We start from the raw sequence: 22,723 nt of genomic DNA on the forward strand, positions 1-22,723 counted from the left end.
ATATCTTGTTATCCTACCACAAATGTCCTCCCAGGCTTCTGCAGTATTATACGACAACTCGTCCGGCGCGATTCTCACACAGGGGCCGTATTTGTCATGCCATTCTTTTGTTTTGTGCGGAAGCCGGCCAATCTTGAGATAGTAGGAACAGTACCACCTGGAAGCGCGAGCTAGCCACGGCCCCGGATATGATCTCAATGGATGAGAGTAAAGGTTATAAACGGTTTTTGCAACAGCGAACAGGACGAGCTGGATTAGTCGGCAGTCAGTATTCAGCTCGAGGAAGAAGGGGGGAATTTGAACATACACCGTAGACAATGGGCAGGAACCCAAATGAGAGAAACATGGCTACAGCAATATGAACAACTGACAATGCTTTACTGCTTGAAAATACTTTCAGCTTCAGAGGAAGTTTTACAGATTATATTTCTATCTACCTCGGCGACTAGGATCGGGATGGGTTGACAGCTCGGTCTCCGAGAGAAACGGGGCCATATCCCATATTATCAGGCCTTTCTCCCTTCTGCCTTTCTCTAAACTCCCACGATTCATCGTTATGTTAGAAATGGATTATTTTCATGCACAGAATATTATTCCAGCCTTGCCATACATGGTTGGGCTGGTTGCAATAATATCTGTCTGGTGGTGTGTCCGTCCAAAGCCAAATAAGATACCTATCGTTGGCGATGCTAAGAGCCAAAACTTTATGGCTGCAGTGGAGGAAGGGTCTCGAGAGGTATTTTTACTCTTGTTAATCCCTTGATACTAGTTTATACACTTTAACTAATCATTAGCAGTATCCGGAATCGTGTTTTCAAATCCCGACTCGTGATATCCCAACCATCGTTGTCCCACGTAAATGCCTCTCTACTATTGCTTATGCCCCTGAGCATAGATTGAGCTTGGGAAGGGAGGTGTATGAACGATTGATGGGCCGTTACACTAAGATGGTAAAGAGTGATCACTTGGCTGAGTTTGTACGCGGAGGACTATCCAAACAGCTTGGAGGGAATATTTCCCTACTCCAAGAAGATGCCATATGGACTATCTCGTCACAGATCGGCAATTGTCCAGGTGCGATATCCCTCCGTTATAACAATACTCAAGGGTATCAATGTCATGAATTGATAGCTAACGGATATCCCAGAATGGAAACCACTTCAGCTTTTCCCTACCATGGTCAAACTGGTCCCATTGCATATTGGGCGCACCTTTATCAACTCACCTCTGTCTAGGGAGCAAGAATGGGTAAGAAGGATATCTAATCTGAAAATAGATGGTGTTTTTGCTAATCTTGTTAGATCGACTTGACACTGGAGTATGCTATCTCAACTGTAACGATTGCCGCCAAAATGTCAAACACCCACTGGATGCTACGTCCGTTCAGGGCCCTTTTCCTCCCTGAGATTGGGAAGATGAGCCAGCAATTCAAGCAGGCGAGCAAGTTACTGTCTCCAGTATTAAACGCCAGGCTTTCAGGAGATGCTCCAGGCACTAAGGATTTGATGCAATGGATAATTGATAACTATCCAGGACAGAGTAGCAACTTGACTCTCCATACAAGATTGCAACTTGAGGCTGTACAAGCGGCAACATATAATCTAGCATTTCAGGTGAGTCTTCAGATGGGCTCTATTCTAAAACGAGGGGTAAGCTAATGAGATATACACCCAACAGCTCATCCATTTCTTTTTCGATATTCTAGCTCATCCAGAATACATAGAACCATTACGAACTGAGATTCAAACTGTATTTGATTCTTGTGGCGGGACCTGGACACCGGCAGCTTTAGCAGAGCTCCGTAAATGTGACAGTTTTCTCAAAGAATCTCAAAGATTGAACCCCATCGGCATTGGTAAATACACCTATTTTCATCCCAAGCAAATCATGTCACTAATATCAAAACAGTCAGTGTAAGCCGTTTTGCTTTGTCGAAGTTTGACTTGCCTGATGGTACCACGGTGCCAGCAGGCATCTCTGTTTCTGCTCCGGCTATGACTGTCAACACAGATTCGTCCCTATGGGAGTGTCCGACACGGTTTGATGGCTACCGCTTTGAGAAATTGCGCCAAATCAAGGGTAATGAGTACAAGTACCAGTTCTCTTCTATAAGGTAACTATTTCACCGATCTGTGCCATGCAGAAACACCCTGCTAATATCATTACAGTGCCTCAGAGTTGAACTGGGGGTACGGGACGCATTCATGCCCCGGACGTCACTTTGCAAGTAATCAAGTGAAAGTCATTATCGCCGAACTACTTATGAAGTACGACTTCCGTTTCGAGGAGAATATGCAGGATAATCAAACACCCAAAAGGCCTGCTAATATTTTTGACGGCGTTCGTATCATGCCAAACCCAGAAGCCAGGATAATGATACGGTCCAGGGATGTCAGAGTATAGTAGATACCTTATGTTGAAATATTGTAGCCGAAGAGTTTGTTTAATAGCGAGTAATTACAATATAGATCGAGAATGTTAGCTAGTTATTGATTAGAAAATACTTTCTGGTGATCAACCATGAATTGCCCTATTACTTTTTGAATCTATTAATTGAAGACCATGTGTCCCACATTGTCGCCAATCTATGAGAAGTATCGTTGAGAGCAGATACTAGAGGAAGAAGCTGTGAAAGCCGGAGACCGGTGCCCCCTTACAGCCTTGTACGCGATATGTTCGGTACCCGAAGAGAGGGATAGGGGTAAGGGCGATAGGATATATAGAGCAAGTAATCACTCCCAAGTCAATGGCATAAACAAAAGTTTCAATTTCACTGAAGAAGCAAACATGTCTATCCCAGCATCTTGTACTGCTCTGGTAGTTGGAGGTGGCCCAGCCGGATCATACGCTGCCTCAGCGTTGGTTAGAGAGGGAGTTGATGTAGTCCTCCTCGAGGCCGATGTCTTCCCCAGGTAAAGACCCTCTGGCAAATGTCAAGCTTTAAGGGGCCGTGGTTAACGTCTATCTTCCATTTAGATACCATATCGGCGAGAGCATGCTGCCATCTATTCGCCATTTTCTACGATTTATCGACCTAGACTCCAAATTTGATAGTTATGGATTTGTTCAGAAGGTGAGTGCTTTGCAAACAGAACTCTAATCCGTTGTTGTATGGAATTAACACTTCGATAGAACGGGGCTGCCTTCAAGCTGAATTCGAAGCCGGAAGCATGTGAGTACAAATAAATGGTATATCTTGCAACGTCAGGTCTAACTTCAGGACAAGATACCGACTTCGTTGCGGCTGGTGGTCCCGGAAGCTATGCATGGAACGTAATTCGTTCGGAGGCCGACCACCTCATCTTCAAGCATGCCGGAGAAAATGGAGCCAAAACCTTCGATGGCGTCAAGGTGAATGCTATCAACTTCGAACCACTCTCCGAAGACAATTCAGACCCCGTGTCAACAGACCTGGGTCGACCGGTCTCCGCCACCTGGACGCGCAAGGCGGACAAGTCTTCCGGAGTGATTAATTTTGAGTATCTCGTGGATGCCACTGGCCGAGCTGGGCTGGTCAGTACCAAATATATGAAGAACAGGACATATAATCAGGGACTGAAGAATGTGGCTACCTGGGGATACTGGAAAGGGGCAAGTTCATATGGCATTGGGACTCCTCGAGAGGGGGACCCCTACTTTGAGGCCATTGCAGGTAAGCTACCCTTTTCATCAGCATGCTGCATATTGCATATACTCTTTAGTGACAACAAGTTAACTTGTTTTAAATAGATGGAAGCGGCTGGGTCTGGTTGATCCCCCTGCATGATGGCACCACGTCTATCGGTGTTGTGATGAACCAGGCCATGGCCACAACAAAGAAGCGAGAGGCGGGATCGAGCTCACAGCAGTTCTACCTCGATAATGTGAAGCAAATCCCCGGTATATGGCAGCTTCTTGACAATGCGGAACTGGTGTCTGACTTGAAGTCTGCATCAGACTGGTCCTACAGCGCCTCAAGTTATGCAAGTCCATACCTGCGCATCGCCGGAGACGCAGGTTGTTTCATTGATCCTTTTTTCTCTTCGGGAGTCCATCTAGCCTTTGCAAGCGGCCTTTCTGCAGCTCTTAGTATTCGTGCCGCACAGAGGGGAGACTGTGATGAAAAGGCTGCAGCAGAGTGGCATTCGAAGAAAGTTGCGGAGGGATACACCCGCTTCCTTCTGGTGGTAATGAGTGCCCTGAAACAAATATCTGATCACGATGAGCCTGTTCTTACAGACTGGGATGAAGAGAGCTTCAACCGTGCATTTGACCTGTTCCGACCAAGTACGTTCGTTTTCATCCCCAAGTGTCTGGTATAGGGTATCAATACTAACAATGATTGACAGTCATCCAAGGAACGGTGGATGTGGACAAAACTCTCACACAGGCCGAGATTGCTCAAACGATCAATTTCTGTGTCAATGCATTCCAGAATGCCGGTAGAGAAGAACAAGATGCGCTGATGAACAAGATCAAGAGCGTCAGCGAGACAAAAAACGGTGAAGAAACGGACGTTGTTAAGAAGCTTGAAGAAAGTCTCTCCGCCGATGAACGACGGACGCTGAACACTATTCAAGCACGACAGATCATTCGATCCGAGGACACGATGAACATCGATAACTTCACTGTCGACGTTATTGATGGAATGGTCCCAAATCTCAAGCGAGGCTCGCTTGGTCTGCTGAGATATGTACCCAAGGTCAAGGCCGGGCAGCAGGAAGACGAGCTCAGAGCTAAGTTGGGGCTGCCAGAGAAACAGGAGTCCATCTTCTCTTATTAGGAGGTGTAAGTAGGACAGGATAGGGCTATTTTTGCAAATTGAGTCAATTTCACTGCGAGTCGTATATATATTAATGCACGGAAATAAAGGGGTCATGAATATCAGAGCAAATTGGAATCATAACAAGCAAGCAAACAAGTAACCCAGTAAGCGAGAAAACGCAGAAAGCCAACCGTACACATAGTTATAGCCCATCAGCCACCCTCCACCATCCATCGAATGAAAACACCGTAAATGAAAAGATCCGAATGAATGCCATGAAGAGGAGAAACGTAAAGCATCAAACAAATCAAAGGGGGGCAGAAATAAGAAATAATCAAACACACACCTCTAGGCCCACGATGTAGAAGCAGAAAATAAAATATAAAAAAAATACACGTAAGGAGATTGCGTATACCGCCTTAATCCGATGCCTGACAGTCAACCAGCTTCTTCAAGGCTTCAACTCCGCTTCGCATGACAGCTGGGTTTTTTGTCTTCGTAAGGCAGTCTCTGAGGACTTCCATGCCATGCTTCTCGCGTATTGCTTTTCTAGCCTTGCGTCCAATGTCACCTGTGCCACCTACCATGTTGTGAACACAGACAATGCCGCGGTGAACCAGCCCATCGTCATCTTCCTGGCATAAATTGAGAATTATATCAACACCTCTGGTGCGTTCGACGATGGCCGAGGCAGCCCCTTCAAAGTCTGTTAGCATTGCTAGGGCGCCGCCAGCAGCACTACGGGTGGGCATATCATCAACATCCGCTAGAGCGAGAAGAATGTGCATGCGTTGACTGGCGCGGTGGGTGCCATCAGCGAATTTGCCGACACCAGCTTCGCATGACATAAGGTTGCATACTAGCTCGCAGGCTGCACGTTGGATGTACGTATGGTGTGAGAGAAGAAGGTCTTCGATGGTCGACCATGCAGAGCGGATTATCGAAGTGCTGACGCTTTGGTCAGGGTAAGAGGCAAGGTTGGTGAGGGCAAGAAGACTCTCAAAGACTGGAAGAAGATCGCGTGGTTGGTCGGAGGAAATACTTGTTGTTCCGGGAGGAGTGAGAAGGATGTTGAGGGGTCGGATTGCAGAGGTGATTTGGGGGAATCCGGAGGAAGGGAAGACGTGAGATGGATTTACCGAAATAAGGATGCGGGCAAGAGCATGAGCGCCGTTTGTGATGGTGCTCTCAGTAGTTGGAGTGTGTGTGGCAGTGCTATCCTGGGAAGAGACGGATGATATGAGGAGTTTCACGGCACCTTGTTGGGCGAGTTTGCCTCTTGATTTGGAATCCTTGGATAAGGAGAGAAGTATCTTGTTGACGAGGTCCTTTGGAGACGCCAGCTGCGATTTTCCGCATTCTACCAGCAAGGGCATCACCCCGGCATTCACGATAGCACTGCACCTTGCTTTGGTATGATCGTCATCTTCGAGCGGGTTAGCAGTTGCGCGTGGTTTTGATGCATTAGCATATGCTTTTAGTTCGGACATTTTCTTCTGCTCCTCGGACATGTTTGGTCGATAAGCCGTGATATTGTGGATTATCATTAGCCCGCCATAGAGGACAGTAGAGTCGGCAACACGCTCAAGTAGTAGGCTGATCAGGTCTTGGAGAAATTTGGAATCCTGGGCGAGCTGCTCCTTGACTTCAGCCTTGACAGAGGCATACGCCAGGCCCTCGACAACATGTCGCAGGTTGCCATCCTGACCAGACTTTCCAAGCATGGTCTTGAACTTATCCACAAGTTCCAGGGGGTCGGCATGTTCTTCTTGAACGATTCCGGCCTTGTCTTTGTCTGCGGAACTCGCGTCCTTGGGCGAAACACTAAGCTTTGCCAAAACGACCGCAGCCAAAGCAGTCGTCTCCTCGGCTTCGCTCTTCAGATGTTCGGAAAGCCAGTCGACAAAGTTCTTGGATATAGCCTCTCGACACGAGCTATTAACACAGGCAGCGTTAAATAACTCTAGGATAGCGAGCTCCAGGTTCTTGCACTTTATTTTCCGCGCCAGCAATGGGGTGAGGGATTTGAGGAAACCTTCGGTTAGGAACAGGCTGACTGCAAACTCCGGAAGAATGGGGAAGACGACACTAGCAGCGGAGAAAGCGACGATGTAGTCCCCTTTCCGGTGTTTAGCGACCCTAGTCTTGATGAAGTTGGAGCACAGTGTCTGTCCGGCATCGCCGGAAACTTCGAGGTACTTTGCTGTAGCAAGGGTGGCCTGGCTCTTGACATCAGCAGGGAGTCTCCGGTCGAGAGAAGAGACGATAACGTCGAAGCCTTCTTCGTCGACGAGGTGTTTTAAGCTACCAGCGTCCACGACAAGTAGACGAGCAATGCCCTTCAGGGAACGTCCATCATGGTCATGGCCAGACTCCATCAGCTTGGCGATGAAGAGCTGGAAGAGTTCTTCTTCGCAATGTTTCCTCGTCTGCTCTGATTGCCAGAGTCCCCTTTCGAGGACGACCATGTCCAGACAGACAACAGCGCCATCTCCGCGGTCGTAGATCTTATCAAACAGGCCAGTGACAGAATTCTGTAATTCACCAGCAAAGTAGCTACGAACCCGTATGCTCTGCCGTACAAGGCCCGTGATCAGCTCGTCCTGCGCTGCGGGTAGAGAGGACGCAGGCTCAGCAAGAAGCAACTTGACGCACTCTAGGGCTACCTCCGGTGGTGGCTGGAGCCCTTCCGAGCGAAGATACTTGGTGGCTTCGCCGGCTGCGCTCTCATCCCGCTGCGTCACGAAGCGTCGGCAGAGGTTGAGCAGCGGATGACTGTTCTCCTCGTCCTCCCTTATCTTGCGGAAGACGCTCTTGACATCTTCGCTATCTGGAGCGATGGCAATAGCCTCGCGCAGGTTGCGAGATGCCGCCTATCCGCCATTGTCAGTCCATCAGTAACTTACGACCGGCTTGTCTGGCTGGTGGCAGATATCAAAAAGTTGACGCACCTCCTTGTGGCCCGCATCGACGAGCTCGACTGCTTCCCTGGCTAGTGTGCTGGCGCGCTCCAGATCATGTACTGAAACCATGGGGGTTGTTCTGAGTATTTCTCTTCGTTATTATCGTCTTGATGATCGTCTTGCGATGGTTCGTCTAGTTTATCTTGCTGTTAGGCTGGAGCTGAGATGGCAAACAAGGATCCGCGGGGCTTTTTTTCGCCTGAAGCTATGGCAGGGGGAGCTTCCGGCAGCGAAGAGGCAGTGATAGCACCGTAAAAAAATTCCCCGAAAAGAACGGCGAAGTCGATGGGACGGTCCTTATCAGCGTGTCCCTCGTCGTCCCTCGTATATGGTTACTGTGCCGAAGTACCTGTTTCTGTTGGCTGTTGAACGTGGCTTGCGGAGGGTTGGGGGATTTCGGTCAGGTTGGACTGGGAGTAACTAGTTAAGACGCAGAAGACAAGAAGGCAAGACGCCTCCTTTTATAGACCAGGCTGCCTAATATTACTCCGTCTCTGGTCTCTGGCCTCGGTCTGGCTCTCGCTAGTTATCTTGAGGCAAGATATGTAAGTATGATCACTTGTCAAAGAAGCAGCAGGAGATAAGAGATGCTTTATTTTTCTGCTTTCTTTTTTGTCTCCTGCGGTGTTATTACGTCGAGGTGCATGCAGGAGGAATACGCAGGACCAACCGGAAGACTTCGACGGCCTTCTTCAGCCTGTCCCTCGTCGTCCTTCTTTGCTTCTTCTCGCTGTCCTCGGCGTTTTCTATCCCTTTCCTCGTCTTTTCTTCGTCCTTTGCTTGTTTTTTTTTTTTTTTATATCTTTTGGCCCTTTTTGGGACGGTGTTGAGATGCTGACTAAGCGGTGACCTTTGACGTTCGTTCTTCGGCCGCAGGAGAAAGAAAAACCGACAGACGACAGACGGCGACGGCGAGGTCGAAGCGCAAGATTGCCGACGAGAGAGAAGAGAGAGAAGCGAGAGAGACCCGGAGAGGAGGAGAGTGAGTCAGGATGGCGGATTCAGGCGCTGCAGCGAACGGTCAGTCCACCACCTTATCGTCGCAGCTACACACTGACTGACCTCATATCCCCAGATCCTTCGCTGCTGACGGTCATCCTGGATACAAACCCGCATGCTTGGGCACAGCTTCAAGAGACGCTCCCGCTCTCCTCTGCCGTGGCGAACCTGCTGGTCTTCATCAACGCCCATCTGGCATGCAACTACGCAAACAAAGTGGCCGTTGTGGCCAGTCACAGCCATCAGGCCGTCTGGCTGTACCCAACTCCCCCGGCCGCCGCTCCTGGTGATGCCGCTACCGACTCGCAAAAGAAACACCTCCGGCCGTCCAATAACGATCGGGACGGAGATACACCCATGACCGACTACGGAGAACCCGTCGTCTCCCCGCAAGCACAGCAGCTGGAACAGCAGCCGAACAAGTACCGTCCTTTCCTCCTGGTTGAGCAGCAGTTGACCCGCAACCTCAATCGGCTTCTCACGCGCACCCGAGCAGAAGAAATATCCCCTTCTTCTGCTTCTTCCTCCTCCTCTTCTACCATGATGGCCGGCGCCCTCTCCCTTGCACTCAGCTATATCAACCGCGAAACCATCGCTTACCTTGATACACATGGAACGGCGGCCGGCTCCGACCCAGCGGCAGGCGGAGCGGGCGGCCTCCCCCCACCTCCGGGCGGCGCCCCTCCCACATCAGATAAGGCTAATGCTGCCGCTGCTACAGATGCTGGTGCTCTCCAGTCTCGTATCCTTATCATCTCCGTCAGTAGTGCTGCAAACTCAGCTCAGCAATACATACCTATTATGAACAGCATCTTTGCCTGTCAGCGTCTCCACATACCCATCGACATATGCAAGCTAGCCGGTGATGCTGTTTTCCTACAACAGGCCTGTGACGCTACTCGTGGCATATACATGTCTTTAGACTCCCCGCGGGGGTTTTTACAATATCTCATGCTCGCCTTTTTACCTGATCAGCGAGCGAGGCGGAACCTGATACTGCCTACCCGTGTCGACGTTGATTTCCGCGCTGCTTGCTTCTGTCACCGGAAAGTCGTCGATGTCGGGTTTGTGTGTAGTATCTGTCTCAGTATCTTCTGCGAACCACCTGAGGGTGCCAATTGTCTCACCTGTGGCACCCATTTAGCTCTGGGTGACTATGGAGCCAAACCGATCGTTGTTTCACGGAAGAAGAAGCGTAAGAAAGCTTCCGCAAAGACACTTAATGGAGCAGGTAACGGAGTCTCTTCCGGTCCAGCCACCCCGAGTTCAATGGCAACTACCCCGGCTCCCTGATAAGGCGAGCCTTGTTTTTGCCGTTATACCTCTGTTTTCTTTTTATTCCAACCTCCAAGATACTCGAAGAAGCATGATACGACCCCGGTGGTCAATAATATAATATGTATGTATTCCTAGGTCCGTGCATACAGCTCGTTATAGGTAGGTTGCAGCGCGAAGATAAAGACTTATGTCCAGGCTTAGGTAAAATGAAAGGGGACCTGCTTGCATCCCTCCCAGCCGAGGTTTAATGGAGTCCCCTTACCCTCTCCTCTTTACCCCAAGATACTCAACCTTCAATCCAGATAGGGATGCGGAGGTCAAGAATCTACGGCTGAAAGAGTGTTACTTTGGAGAATATAATTATAGGGAACTGTATACCGGGGCCAAGGTATAGTCAATACAGGATGGCGTACCTTGTTAATAGCTAGGTTGTCGTACACGCAAAGGCATCAAATCAAGGTTTCATCAAAACTGCGGTAATGTCGAAGTGCATCTCACAAGCATTAGGCTTATTGTGAAGTATCTGGGCTAGGTTTAAATCTAAACATTCCCATTTAACCCTCGAATACCAAGAAATTAGATGAGTGTTAAAACCTACCTCCTCGGCCTAATAAAGCGGCCGCCCTGGGCTATCTTTCGGTCGCCTGGAGAACGAGACATCGTACAGCACGCCGCCACATCATCAGAGCTCATGCTCGCGACCGCCTGGAATCAGTTGTTAGGATGTTTGCCTCATCTTTTGAGGAAAGAACCATACTCACAAAGGAATCTGTATTATGGCCGAAGACGAAGATAATACCATCATGAGTTTTCTTGACGGTCATTACACCAATTGCTGCGTGGCAGTGGCTTGATTTGACGGCAGGATGACCTACATTTCATATGCCATGATCAGCAGCCAGGCATATAGTAAGGTTTAAAAGCAAATATTGGTGCCACCCTACCCATAAAATCGGTCTGTATCATAGATTTAATGACTTCATCCTCCGTCGTGGGCTCATAGACTCCTGGTTTGCCAGGCACTTTCTTCGTGCTAGAGTGAATCCTTTCAGCACAGGTCTGAGCAGCCATGGTTGTGGCCATGTGTTCTCCTGTCCCGCTCGCAACGGCGGCAGTGGATGTACACATTTCATCATCTGGATCCACTGGAATAACTGCAGTCCCTATCCCGACTAGTGCAGCAGGGCCCGTGCGGCCATTATGCTTCATTCCAATGCCCCCAGAAGATGAACCGGCGGCAATATTGCCATAACAATCTATAGCAATAGCACCTACTGTGTCGGTGATTTCATCTTCGTCTCGGGTTACAGCTAGGTCATGAGCGTTGTTGGCAGCTGATGCACCAGTTATACCCTCGCGAGCCAAATCTTCCACGGAACACACGTGTTTGTCCTTTTGTTTGTCTATGGCATCCTGCTGTGACGAAGGTTCAGGATCTTGGTGGAAAGTGTCGTCGATGAAGTCTGCATCAGCCTCGCCATCACCTTCCATAGAGATATCACTGCGTGAAACACATAGTAAGGGAGATCCACATCTATTAGATCCAATCATGCTTATTGCATCTCTTGAAGGGCATATATTGGTAACGTGAGCTGGACTTCGAGGGACGTGAAAAAGCGAGTGTGCACCATAGCATGAATCGTGGGGTGGCGAGTCAATACTTTCAACTGCAGTAGAGGCCTGACTAACTCGTTGAGATGGCAAGTGTTGAGGGACAAAGCTATCTAGCTCAACATATTTTTCTCGCTTGTGGAGTCTCTGTGAGACCTGCTCAAGATCTCGCTTCCACCTTACCCACCGGTCTCTGGCTGCTGGAGCTACCAGGATATCCGAGGGAAGTACAGGCATGCCATGTTCATATGCAAAATCAGTGGCACCACCACATACAAGTAAGTTTGGAGGCACACGGTTGAGTGAGAGTGGTTGTGTTGAGGCATCCAGTACCACTCTTGCCAGGGAGATCGGATTCTTTATATCTACAAAACAAGGTCTGTCAGCTACAAATCGGGCCTTACTGTATGTGTATCAGGAAGGACAAACTTTGAACTGCTCCTACTGCACCACTGCGGCCAAGATGGTCAACGATTGTAGCATCACACTCCACAGCGCCGGTAATTGTCAGGTTGCTACCATATCCAGCGTTCGTCACCTCATGGTCCTCGAAGAATTTGATAGCTACTTCAACTGCGTCAACCGCACTTCCGCCAGCCTTCAACATGGCCATACCTAGTGAGGCTGCCCTGTAGCCAAAACAGTTAGCGAGGTGTTTTATACTAGGAACTGTGAAAGTTAACTTACTTGCTACACACCCAGAGATGAAGCTCCTCGCTTTGGCGGCTGTGGAAACCAGCACCTGCATGAACAAATATAGCAGATACACCTGGACCCCCCTGGGGGCCCTTGTCCTGGGGGTTCATCTTGTTTATACTGCCACGAGTGTCGGGGATAGGATGGTCGTGACTCGTACAGATGTTCGAAGTACGGGAGAAGGAGTATAGACAAAGCTTGGGGTATATAGAAAATCTTAATCAGTGAGAAGAGACGAAAAGAGTCTGTTGTTATGAATCTAGCACTAGTGGGTTGCTAGGTGACCTAGATCGCAGACACCTATTTCCACGACCTTAGCACGGTAGAGGGGTACTCAGAAAGCACAATCAAAGCAGCCTCACCAGACTATCAGCTCCTAGATAAGTGATGGTAGGTAAAGGAGAAATATAAGAGGTAAGTCTCATCAACCTAGGCTCCGGAAGTGAGAGAATGTGAGAGGAAGCAAGGTAGTAACGAGTGGATGGCTTTATGCATGGAATAAGCGATGTACGTCTATGGCACAGGTTTTTCCACCTCTGGTGCAGTAACTAGGGGAAGATTCCCTCTTGTTATCACCAGAGAGATAAAACCTATACTGAGAAGACTAGAAGATGCAGATAGATAAAGTAGCCTTGGTAAGGGAAGGTATCAGGAGAAGTGCTGGTGAGAGAGAGTAGAAAAGAGAGAAAAGAAGCGGATAAGAGACAGCCTGGCTCATTGTTTGCTCATCAGACGCAAATAACGTCTAGAGATGAAGCAGCTGCATCTGTCTATGTTTCTCTTCTGCTCTCCTCTCAGAGGCTTCTATTCTTTTCTGCTTTCTCCCTTGCGCTTCGGTCAAGAAGGAGGTGGTGACAACAATCCAGTTGTTGCTTCCAGGAGTTCCGGCTATTCCGGTGGTATCAGGAGTCTCGCAGTGTCATTCCCGGCTTTTCACTGGGCCTCTCGACCTCTTTATGCTCATTCCATGGGCCATAAATCCCGAAATGATGGAGTGAAGTCGGCCGTTTTGATGTCTGACGTTGAAAAAAGAGTCGAAGTAGCAAAAAGGCACATGATATCAAGTCTTGGCGCCTTCTCATCCTCCACCTTGTTCAATGAATGGACGCTCTAAGTTAACCTACGACGCTTCCACCCTCCGACACGGACAGGCTGCAGCATAACACCCCACAGCATTAAGGCCACTATCCCGCGGGTCGCCTGCTGAGAAGCTCGGTTTGCATAGTCTATATCTGTCCCATCTCGATATTTGATTGAATTTTCCTGCTTTACTGCTGCCTCGACCGTCACGTCACCACGGTAAACATGGCAGCACAAACACCCGCCGTTGTCATGGACAAGTAAGTACCGGGGAGACAGTGTTTAAATGCTGATAGTTCTCACCGTAGTGCGCATTGGCTAACTGTTTCCTACCTATAGTGGCACCGGCTACTCCAAGCTTGGTGAGCAGTAGACCCCGTCGGTGTATACCCCTCCCACCAGCTAACTCGTAGCTCTCCTCCCAATTAGGGTTCGCCGGCAATGATTCTCCCTCTTTCGTCTTTCCCACCGCCATAGCTACAAAGTCCGGTGCAGGAGCGGCTCCTGGAACAGGCTCCGGTCGACCACCAGTCGCAAACAAGCCCTCCTTCCTAACAGGCGGCGCGGGGCCGACTTCTTCGCTTGCCTCAAAGCGTGGAACTGAAGATCTGGACTACTTCATTGGAGATGAAGCCCTTGCCGCGAGCTCCGGGCCAGGATATGGCATCCATTATCCCATTAGACATGGGCAGATTGAAAATTGGGATCATATGGAGAGGTTCTGGTCCAACTCCATCTTCAAGTACTTGAGGGTCGAGCCAGAGGATCACTACTTCCTATTAACGGAACCTGTAAACCTCCTACGTCCCCCACTCATATGTTAATGCCTACTAATTTCCTCAACACCAGCCATTGAACCCGCCAGAGAACCGAGAAAACACTGCAGAGATCTTCTTCGAGTCGTTTAACTGTGCGGGACTATATATTGCAGTTCAAGCCGTCCTCGCCCTAGCAGCTTCTTGGACATCATCAAAGGTTACAGACAGGTCACTTACGGGTACTGTCATTGATTCCGGTGATGGTGTCACACACGTTATTCCAGTTGCGGAAGGATACGTCATTGGCTCTTCGATAAAGAGTATCCCCATCGCCGGTCGAGATATCACCTACTTCGTACAGAACCTCTTGCGAGACAGACATGAAGCTGACAGCTCGTTAAAGACTGCGGAGAAGATCAAGGAGGAATACTGCTACGTTTGCCCGGATATTGTCAAGGAATTTGCTCGGTATGATAGGGAGCCAGACCGGTTCCTCAAACACACCGTCACATCTCCCAATGGAAGAACTGTTTCCATAGATGTTGGTTACGAACGGTTTTTGGCTCCGGAGATTTTCTTCAACCCCGAGATATACTCCTCTGATTTCCTCACACCACTACCCACCGTTGTCGATGGTGTTATTCAATCTTCTCCAATTGATGTTCGACGTGGGCTCTACAAGAACATCGTGCTGTCTGGTGGCTCTACTCTATACAAGGATTTTGGTCGCCGACTGCAACGTGATATTAGGCATTTGGTAGATGCTAGAATCCGTGCTTCAGAAGCACGTAGCGGAGGAGCAAGGAGCGGTGGTTTGGAGGTTCAAGTTATTACTCACAAGAGACAACGTCACGGCCCATGGTTTGGTGGAAGTTTGCTTGGACAAACTCCCGAATTCCGCAGCTACTGCCACACTAAGGCAAGTATTTTCTGGCCCCTTCTTCCAATCTTCAGTTTCTAATTCATTCCACGTTAGGCCGAATACGACGAAATTGGTCCCTCCATAGTAAGACGATTCGCGCTACTTGGAGGTCCTGGGGGTGCTTAAAGGAACCGGTTCACTTCAAGGAAATAACACAATGCCCCTGGCTATAATGTTCTCGCTATGTCGCAATGAATTTACGCATGCCGTGGTGAGTATACTTCTCTAGATCTTCAATGTATCCGTTTACGAGACACGTTCCTTTCCTCTTGTAAATAAATATTCTAAACAGGGGAAATCAAAAACATGGCGGAGTTCTATAAAATTCCTAGTCAAATGCCCAGTCATATGTTTTGCAGTAGTATACAGACCAAGAACATGGTAGGGTATCACTAAAATTTTCCTATAGTACAAATGCATGTCTATCAACACTTGATGCCCATATTGCAGCCTCATATGACACATGATCATACAAAGCCTTACTCTGCCTTAGTTTCTATAGCCTTGGTTAAAACAGCCACGCTCTCAACATGGCTTGTTTGCGGGAAGAAATCAAATCCACGGATACTCTCAATATCATATCGGATTCCATTCTTTCCTTCAACTAGAACGCCAACATCCCGAGCTTGAGTATGAACATTGCAGCTAACGTATAATACTCTCGTCGGGCCATATGCAAGTAACTGATTCAAGAAATTGGTATCACACCCCTTTCGTGGAGGATCGATGACAAGTAATGTCTGGTCAGCCGGATATGGAACATCTTTGAATAACGCTGCAGCATCTGCAGCTGCAAAACCCGTGTTGGGCACGTTGCTCAGTTTGGCGTTTTCGCGTGCGCATTTTATACTGGATGCAGCGACGTCGATTCCCAGAGATGAGCGAAAGGTACCCGATAGGACGATGGTGAATAACCCAGAGCCACAATATGCGTCCAGTAGGTACTTTAGTTTGGGGTTGGATTTGGCTGCCGCGGCCGATTCTGCCGGAGTAGCATCTGGTTTAGGTTCAGGATGCAAGGCGTTATCTCGAACATAGCCCGTAAACGATGGTAGAATGGAATTGTTGTTCTGGAAAAATGTTCCAGCAATATTGTGGAATTGATAATCCTCCACATATTCAACAGATATACCATTTTGATCCGTGATGTACGTCTTCTCCTCAACATACTCTGGAAATGTCGTCCGTATGACTTTGTCAGTCGAAGGCAGAGCTTCATTCTCCTTGTTCCTCTCCACCCTTTTCGTACTTTCCCTAACCAACAGTGTACCACCGTAGGGGTATTGCTGTAAGTTTTCCGCGACCCTCTTTCTCTCATTTTTCAAACCGCTTCTAACAATGTCCGTTCCAAGAGGACAGTCCTCAATATCCATAACCTTACGGCGTCCCTTCATCATGAATCCAATAGGGGGGATCTCCGGAGCATCACTGCTATGCTCTTGCCGCCGGTTGCGAGCAGGCTGGGTGAAATGCGGAGTTAACTTGGTTCTGTATCCATATTGCATGGGGGAGCCCATCGTATCTCCAATAGCAGGTATAAGCTCCGGTAATAGCCCAGAGAAGTTAGCATATGCCTTTTCTATTATCCGCTTCTTATGTTGCAATTGGTCCTGGTACGGTATCATCTGTAACTGACATCCGGAGCATTTGCCAAAATATTGGCATTTTATAAGGGAGTCATCACGCTGTTCGGAGGGCTTTAAAACCTCCACCAGATCTGTCAAGCTATATGATTTGGGTTTGATCGTCTTGTATATTCTGACCCGGGCTGTCTCTCCGGGAAGCGCAAATGGTACGACGTAAACATGGTCACCGTTTGGCGATAACGCAAGACCTTCTCCGGTTGATGACAACTCAGAAACAGTTACTTCTGTTTCTGGGAATGGGGAATCCTTTTTCCCTTCGTGAACAACAGATACGCTTGTTTCGGCATCGGTATGCTTTTCGCCATTTTCTTCTGATTTCCGTTTGTTGTTCTCTAGGAGGGTCTTCACGTCCAATTCTACTACTTCATCCGCACCTCCTTCGGCTTTCGACTTTTCCTTTTTCTGTTTCTTTCTCTGTGGTTCTCTTCCTCTCCCCTTATGTTGCTGCGCCTTGCCCTGTCCAGGCATATCGAACCCTCCAACTATCTTTATGGCACGTTGAACTGTCGAGTATTGGTGAACGGAGGGGATGATCAATTGGGTCGCAGGGATTCGTAGCGCTCTAAATCTCGAAAACGAGGCAATCCGCACATTTAGTGGCCTCAAAAACATCCCCCTGGAATGGAAATTAGAGCAATGCCGTTGAAGAATTGTCTTGCGCAAAAAGCTCACGGATTTTACTTTGATTTTGATCAATTTCACTTTCAAACTTTCTTTGCCAACCAAAATGTCGAGATTAGTAACCATCACGTGCTTGTCCTGTTATTAGGTAAGCACTCTATTTCAGACTCTAAACTTAACAGCGTTCCATTCTACTCGCAGCCAAAGGCATGTCCCTATTTCTAGCCATCATTTTCACCTTCGGGTTTGGACAAAACGGAAACATGTAGCTAAAACCAGTGCATATATCCCCATAAAGGGTTATTATTAACATTCGAAGTATCTGAATGTAAAAATTCAGTCCTCGCGCTTTGTCTGGCTGAAAAAGGGGCTAGAGACATATAGCCGCTGAGGATCATTATCTTCATAAGCCGAAGAACCAGGACCAGATTTAGAGGCAAAGAGAGATTCCAATTTTCCCTCTATTATAGAACCATGAGCTAGTTTCCCGACGTTTCTCTCTTCACGATCCGAATATCTAGCATCAGGGACCCCACTGAACGGGATCTGTCCTGGTCCATCAATCCACTGTTTCCCATCGTCTTCACAGCGTTTCTTCATTTGGTCAGATGTCAAGTTGATCATATTTCTCCAATAACTTCCCTCTCCGTCTGGGAGAATACCATGGCGCTCGAGTTCCTTCACTGCTCCTGCAAGCCAGTCCTGACAATTGCCCACACCAACTTCTGGGATATTGGTAGAGTCAAGGCCGAATTTCTCGAGAATCTGGCTAACCTGCTGCTTCTCGGGATTTGATAGCTGGGTTAATTCACATCGGCCGCGCAACACTGAATCCTCAAGGGGTTGGGTTCGAGGGTCGTAGATGTACTGGTCATCCTGAGGGCAACGGATATGATGCATTTCACAGATGTCGGAGCCAATTTCGTACACAGCAAGGCCGACGTGGCACGGTCTATCGCCGAGGGAGCGATCTCCCCGCCCATAGATATTCGCAGATATTCCATGTGTTTTAGACATGTTGACTTGGGTATTTTGTGCGTTGCTCGTGTGAGGTTTGGTTGGAATATTGCCGAAGACCGTGAAGTGTAGAGATAGGGAGCTAGGAAGAAATGGATTCTTCTGTCTTCACTAAACGAAGAGTGGATTATATATATCAGTACTGGAATTCGGTTGCCTTGCGGCACAGCGCGAATACGCCGCACTCATATCAGCTGAGCGAGGCAACCCAGCTTCACCTAATCCATGTTGGTCTTTGCAGTAGATTGCATATATTAAAACTAATAGAACAACAATGTCGCTGCCTGATATGATTTCCCAAAACAGCGGGGAGTCCAAGTGCATCACCAATATTTCTAGTGAATGAACACTGCTCCCTCTGAATAGTCATATCGCATTCTTATGTTGCAAGATATAACTACTGTCCTGGCAGATGCATACCTATAGGTATAGACTGAGCGGTAGGTAGAAGGATCGGTAACCGTCTTTAAAAGCATCGTAGTTGCCTTTAGCGTGCCTGAGCCCGTAAATTACATAATCAGTTATCTATTACTAATCAGGGAGAATAATATTCCGTTATTAGGTAATAAATCTTATTTGAGCTTCAGAAGAAATTCTTTTCAATCTTTGAATTCAATTGGAATTGACTGACCACGCGATTGAAGGGACGAACGGCCTCCAATTCTACGGCCGGGCCGCATTTTTCATTGAATTGACGAACGGCCTCGATGCCGTGACTGGCTCTTGGAGCTCAATCCGCCACAATGAGCGTCACACGACCGGCAAGGTGCCTTTTCTGTACATTTTCCAAACCAAATCTCATTCGCTACCCCCGACGACAATTCCACTCGACTCCTGTATCGTGTACTCCTCGGAAACCGAAGCATGAGAATATTAAAGCCTCAGACGTCGAGGGCTGGCTAAAACAGCATACGCCCGAAAAGTCAAGACCCTATACCGAAGCTGAAAAGGCTCACATGAAGACTGTCTACTCGCCAGAACAAATCAAAGCAATTGAGGCCGGAGAGAAAGCTATACCTGATAAAGATGTGGATGAGCAGTTCAATCTGAGAGATGATCCGTGGGCACTCAAATATGTGGATGACTTTTCCACCATCGAGCCTGTTGTCGACCACCACATCCGTTCTCCCATCACCAACCACGACCCCAACTCCCGCTTGAAAACCCACGATGAATTGGTGGATGATGTTGCCAATTTTATTAAGGACATGCCCGATGAACCTTCAGCGTTAAGCTTACAAAAGTTCTTCGAAAATGTGCGATTGACCACCGGAAAAGCAGAAGCTGAACTCGACCCTCATAGCGCTGCTGTGCCAGACGTGTTTGAACCGGGAGAGAACTTCTCTAACATTGGCCGTCACGAGCCTCCCCCTCTATTCGAGAAGGAGAAAAGTTTCGCATCCACGTCTGAACTGACGGACTCGCAAAAGAAATTGATGGCTGTAACCGGATTGAGCGCAAATGCTCTTAAGCAGATACAGACTAAGGTTCTCGTCAGTCATCGAGTTGTCAATCAGACTCGTCTAGGCAAAATTCAAAAGGCCTACGTTCTCGTTGTTGCAGGTAACAAGAATGGTTTGCTTGGAATTGGGGAAGGAAAATCCGAGGAAGCACCCGCCGCCAGAGAGCAAGCAGAATACCGAGCAATTCGCAGTATGCAGCCAGTCCCAAGATACGAGAGGCGGACAATATTCGGAGATGTCAAGGGAAAAGTTGCGGGAACAGAATTGATCCTGATGAATCGACCACCAGGTACGTACTTAATAGAGCAGTTACTATATTTCTCATTGTTCTCTGTTCCGTCTCTTTGCTAACAACAATTTCAATATCAGGGTTTGGCCTTCGTTGCTCCCAGCGGATTTGGGAAATGTGCCGTCTTGCCGGAATCAAGGATCTGGCTGCCCGTGTTTCTCGTTCCAGAAACCCTATGAACACCGCAAAGGCTGCCTATAAGGCGCTGATGAGCCAAAAGGACCCGGAAGAGGTTGCTCGGGCCCTAGGAAAGAAGCTTGTCGATGTAAGGAAGGTTTATTACGCCGGAAAGGTGTAAGGAGTCACCATTTGGTCTGATATACCTGATGTATTACTACAGGATAGGATGGAGTGTATTTATATAATCTTAAGAGTATCATGTTCAATTTCATGTTGATATATGTATTTTTTCAACCTTTGCCATGTAGCAGACATACCTTCCCTGTCAAACTCCAAACTCCAAAAGCTCCGAGCTCCCATCAGGACAATCTAAAGCACCATCCGTCCCTTTGCCAATGCACCAATCTTTCTTCCTTTAATGCCCCTATATAGCAGCAACCTAGGTGCTTCCTATACCATCCCAGACTATACCACTGCATTGTGAAACTCTTAGTTGTCTCCAGGCTGCCCCTCGTCCCCGCCGTTGTAGATCTGCTGTTGGAGAACTATGCTGTACACGCTCGCCTTCAGCAAGGTATAAACGGTAGCGGTTTTCCTTTCCAGTGACCGCAGAGCATCGAGAGTATCAGATGAAGGCTGGACCGCGAGATCGTTCAATGAAGTAGAGAGCTATACATACGCTGGCGTCAGCCAAAAGCAGCCCTTCAAAGATTTCACCAGAATGCACGCATACCTTGTTCATATTCTCAAGCAGCTTCGTGTATTCGTCCAGCACCTCCTGCTCTAGTGGAGTGAGAAGCAGGTTATCGCGTACGAGAGGGTTAGAGAAGCCAGACTCAGGCGTATCGTAGTCCATCTTGCAGCTGCCGGCGGTTGAGGTGATGTTTTGTCTTCAAGGGCTCGTTGCTGCTCGGCTGAAAGGCGTGAGTTTCGATTTGGTGACTGCGCTAACTAGTTAGCTAGTTAGCTAACTTCACCCCAAGACACTATTCACCTATTATGACTACCACCTGCAATGCTTAGCCTTCTTGGTTAAAGGAATTCCATGCTCCTCAAACATTAACTAACACTAATAGGCTCCGGCCTCTAACTACGCACTTAAGCGCTGCCCTTTGCTGTGCTGGATTTTGAACTCGCGCACCAAATGGCCCCCAAACGGAATCTCCCTCAAAATTTGGGTTGGATATTTAAGGAAATGTCCAACGTTTATGAAACGGGATACCTACCTATTGCAGCCGTTATTACAAGCAGTTGGCAGTTGGTAGCCCTACAAACATGGCTGTGAATATCATGACCGCGAGCAATGCATCTCTTAGCCGCCTGAGTGCATTACCCAGGCCATCAACCGCGTTCTGACAGCAGAGCATAGGCATTGATATTGATGCCTTTGTAGAAGTTTCGAATGGAAAACGAAGCCTTCGATAAATACAACTAGCATCCTCCCATTCCAGAAAATCCTGGTCTCTAGTTTCCCTAGAGAAGACATCGAGACAACCAATCTCTTTCAAAGAGGGAATTACAGGTGATGTTGTTCTCCCTAGTAGTATTTATATGACTGGCTTAAGCCGGCATAAGCATATCAAATACCACTCTCAGCTTAAGGGAGATCAGACTTCGCTTATTAGGGATTATTGGGTGGAAGTTCTCAATATTGCAACTGACATATGCTGTACTTGACTTCGGGATACCCAGCTTATACCTGACTATGAGCTCCCGCAGCCAGGATTCTGGCCATCTGGACTACGATCAACACATTAATGCCATGCAGAGTATGCAGATTATGAAATAACCCCCTCGAAATAGGTGGAGTAGTGGCCTACTCGAAGTTCTGCTCTTTTGGGCGTGGTTGTGCTTGATCGTAAGGAGCCTGGGCAGGAAGAATACCCTATGCTAACTTTCAATAATTGCTCCATACCAGGTGAGCATCGTGGAGGGCTTAGCTTGTGACTGTTCCCTGCGCCTGACGGATGCATCCATCAGATGTAAACCCGGATCCTGCCATCCAGATGCACATACTCGTGATAAACATGAACGCAGGCCACTCTGGATGCATATACAGGTCGAACATAGAGCCCACAGGCAGTCGTCCAGCAGGAAGTCCGGTTAGCAAATGTAGGCTATGGGTCGGAGCTGGTACCTGTATCCATGGTTGATAGCTTAACCATTAGTTAGTACACTAACTAGTCAATGTGATCATCCCCTGCCGCCGCCTCTGTCGACTGCTATCAACCAACCAACATATCACCTTCTCCCTGATGCCTTGTGATGTCGTGTCGTCCTTATTATTATCATTCTTCTTCTTGTTCTTCTTCTTCTTCTTCATCGACGTCCAGATAGTGTTATGAGTAAGCAGCCGCGTCACTGGACCAAGCAGCCCAGCCAACCTCGTCCTCGCCAAAAAGAGAAGCGCCTTGCTGCAACTTCGTCCTTCGACGTTTGCTTGCTTGCTTTGCTTGCCTGCCGGCATCCAACCTCTGCTGCACCAAGTGTCTCCTGTTTCGCGCTCTCGCTACCCC

At 48.2% G+C, this 22,723-nt stretch overlaps 12 protein-coding genes across 12 annotated transcripts; 6 read left to right on the plus strand and 6 right to left on the minus strand.

Annotated features, from left to right (window-relative positions):
• Positions 1-565: 565 nt before the first annotated feature.
• On the plus strand, positions 566-2,117 carry TRV_06073 (uncharacterized protein; the record flags this gene model as incomplete). Its single annotated transcript, XM_003019829.1, has 6 exons — positions 566-736; positions 795-1,074; positions 1,148-1,248; positions 1,302-1,613; positions 1,678-1,855; positions 1,909-2,117. 6 exons carry the CDS (start codon positions 566-568, stop codon positions 2,115-2,117), a joined length of 1,251 nt encoding a protein of 416 aa, XP_003019875.1.
• A 1,069-nt stretch (positions 2,118-3,186) lies between these two features.
• TRV_06074 (uncharacterized protein) lies at positions 3,187-4,762 on the plus strand (the record flags this gene model as incomplete). Its single annotated transcript, XM_003019830.1, has 3 exons — positions 3,187-3,652; positions 3,730-4,266; positions 4,329-4,762. 3 exons carry the CDS (start codon positions 3,187-3,189, stop codon positions 4,760-4,762), a joined length of 1,437 nt encoding a protein of 478 aa, XP_003019876.1.
• Positions 4,763-5,163: 401 nt separating this feature from the next.
• TRV_06075 (uncharacterized protein) lies at positions 5,164-7,776 on the minus strand (the record flags this gene model as incomplete). The annotated part of the gene is made up of 2 exons (XM_003019831.1): positions 5,164-7,617; positions 7,651-7,776. The coding sequence occupies 2 exons, from the start codon at positions 7,774-7,776 to the stop codon at positions 5,164-5,166; spliced, it is 2,580 nt and encodes an 859-aa protein (XP_003019877.1).
• A 575-nt stretch (positions 7,777-8,351) lies between these two features.
• Positions 8,352-9,999, plus strand: TRV_06076 (uncharacterized protein; the record flags this gene model as incomplete). Its single annotated transcript, XM_003019832.1, has 2 exons — positions 8,352-8,489; positions 8,584-9,999. The coding sequence occupies 2 exons, from the start codon at positions 8,352-8,354 to the stop codon at positions 9,997-9,999; spliced, it is 1,554 nt and encodes a 517-aa protein (XP_003019878.1).
• A 579-nt stretch (positions 10,000-10,578) lies between these two features.
• TRV_06077 (asparaginase family protein) lies at positions 10,579-12,401 on the minus strand (the record flags this gene model as incomplete). The annotated part of the gene is made up of 5 exons (XM_003019833.1): positions 10,579-10,689; positions 10,746-10,855; positions 10,929-11,960; positions 12,025-12,224; positions 12,283-12,401. 5 exons carry the CDS (start codon positions 12,399-12,401, stop codon positions 10,579-10,581), a joined length of 1,572 nt encoding a protein of 523 aa, XP_003019879.1.
• Positions 12,402-13,042: 641 nt separating this feature from the next.
• Positions 13,043-13,405, plus strand: TRV_06078 (uncharacterized protein; the record flags this gene model as incomplete). The annotated part of the gene is made up of 1 exon (XM_003019834.1): positions 13,043-13,405. One exon carries the CDS (start codon positions 13,043-13,045, stop codon positions 13,403-13,405), a length of 363 nt encoding a protein of 120 aa, XP_003019880.1.
• A 191-nt stretch (positions 13,406-13,596) lies between these two features.
• On the plus strand, positions 13,597-15,090 carry TRV_06079 (uncharacterized protein; the record flags this gene model as incomplete). The annotated part of the gene is made up of 4 exons (XM_003019835.1): positions 13,597-13,631; positions 13,711-13,733; positions 13,801-14,162; positions 14,221-15,090. 4 exons carry the CDS (start codon positions 13,597-13,599, stop codon positions 15,088-15,090), a joined length of 1,290 nt encoding a protein of 429 aa, XP_003019881.1.
• Positions 15,091-15,530: 440 nt separating this feature from the next.
• On the minus strand, positions 15,531-17,165 carry TRV_06080 (uncharacterized protein; the record flags this gene model as incomplete). Its single annotated transcript, XM_003019836.1, has 1 exon — positions 15,531-17,165. One exon carries the CDS (start codon positions 17,163-17,165, stop codon positions 15,531-15,533), a length of 1,635 nt encoding a protein of 544 aa, XP_003019882.1.
• A 489-nt stretch (positions 17,166-17,654) lies between these two features.
• TRV_06081 (uncharacterized protein) lies at positions 17,655-18,335 on the minus strand (the record flags this gene model as incomplete). The annotated part of the gene is made up of 1 exon (XM_003019837.1): positions 17,655-18,335. One exon carries the CDS (start codon positions 18,333-18,335, stop codon positions 17,655-17,657), a length of 681 nt encoding a protein of 226 aa, XP_003019883.1.
• Positions 18,336-19,078: 743 nt separating this feature from the next.
• On the plus strand, positions 19,079-20,385 carry TRV_06082 (uncharacterized protein; the record flags this gene model as incomplete). Its single annotated transcript, XM_003019838.1, has 2 exons — positions 19,079-20,087; positions 20,108-20,385. The coding sequence occupies 2 exons, from the start codon at positions 19,079-19,081 to the stop codon at positions 20,383-20,385; spliced, it is 1,287 nt and encodes a 428-aa protein (XP_003019884.1).
• Positions 20,386-20,696: 311 nt separating this feature from the next.
• Positions 20,697-21,063, minus strand: TRV_06083 (uncharacterized protein; the record flags this gene model as incomplete). Its single annotated transcript, XM_003019839.1, has 2 exons — positions 20,697-20,876; positions 20,941-21,063. 2 exons carry the CDS (start codon positions 21,061-21,063, stop codon positions 20,697-20,699), a joined length of 303 nt encoding a protein of 100 aa, XP_003019885.1.
• Positions 21,064-22,383: 1,320 nt separating this feature from the next.
• TRV_06084 (uncharacterized protein) lies at positions 22,384-22,674 on the minus strand (the record flags this gene model as incomplete). The annotated part of the gene is made up of 1 exon (XM_003019840.1): positions 22,384-22,674. One exon carries the CDS (start codon positions 22,672-22,674, stop codon positions 22,384-22,386), a length of 291 nt encoding a protein of 96 aa, XP_003019886.1.
• Positions 22,675-22,723: the final 49 nt, after the last annotated feature.

Source organism: Trichophyton verrucosum, assembly GCF_000151505.1.
Source record: "Trichophyton verrucosum HKI 0517 chromosome Unknown contig00668_1.f1.exp, whole genome shotgun sequence".
NCBI lineage: Eukaryota > Fungi > Ascomycota > Eurotiomycetes > Onygenales > Arthrodermataceae > Trichophyton > Trichophyton verrucosum.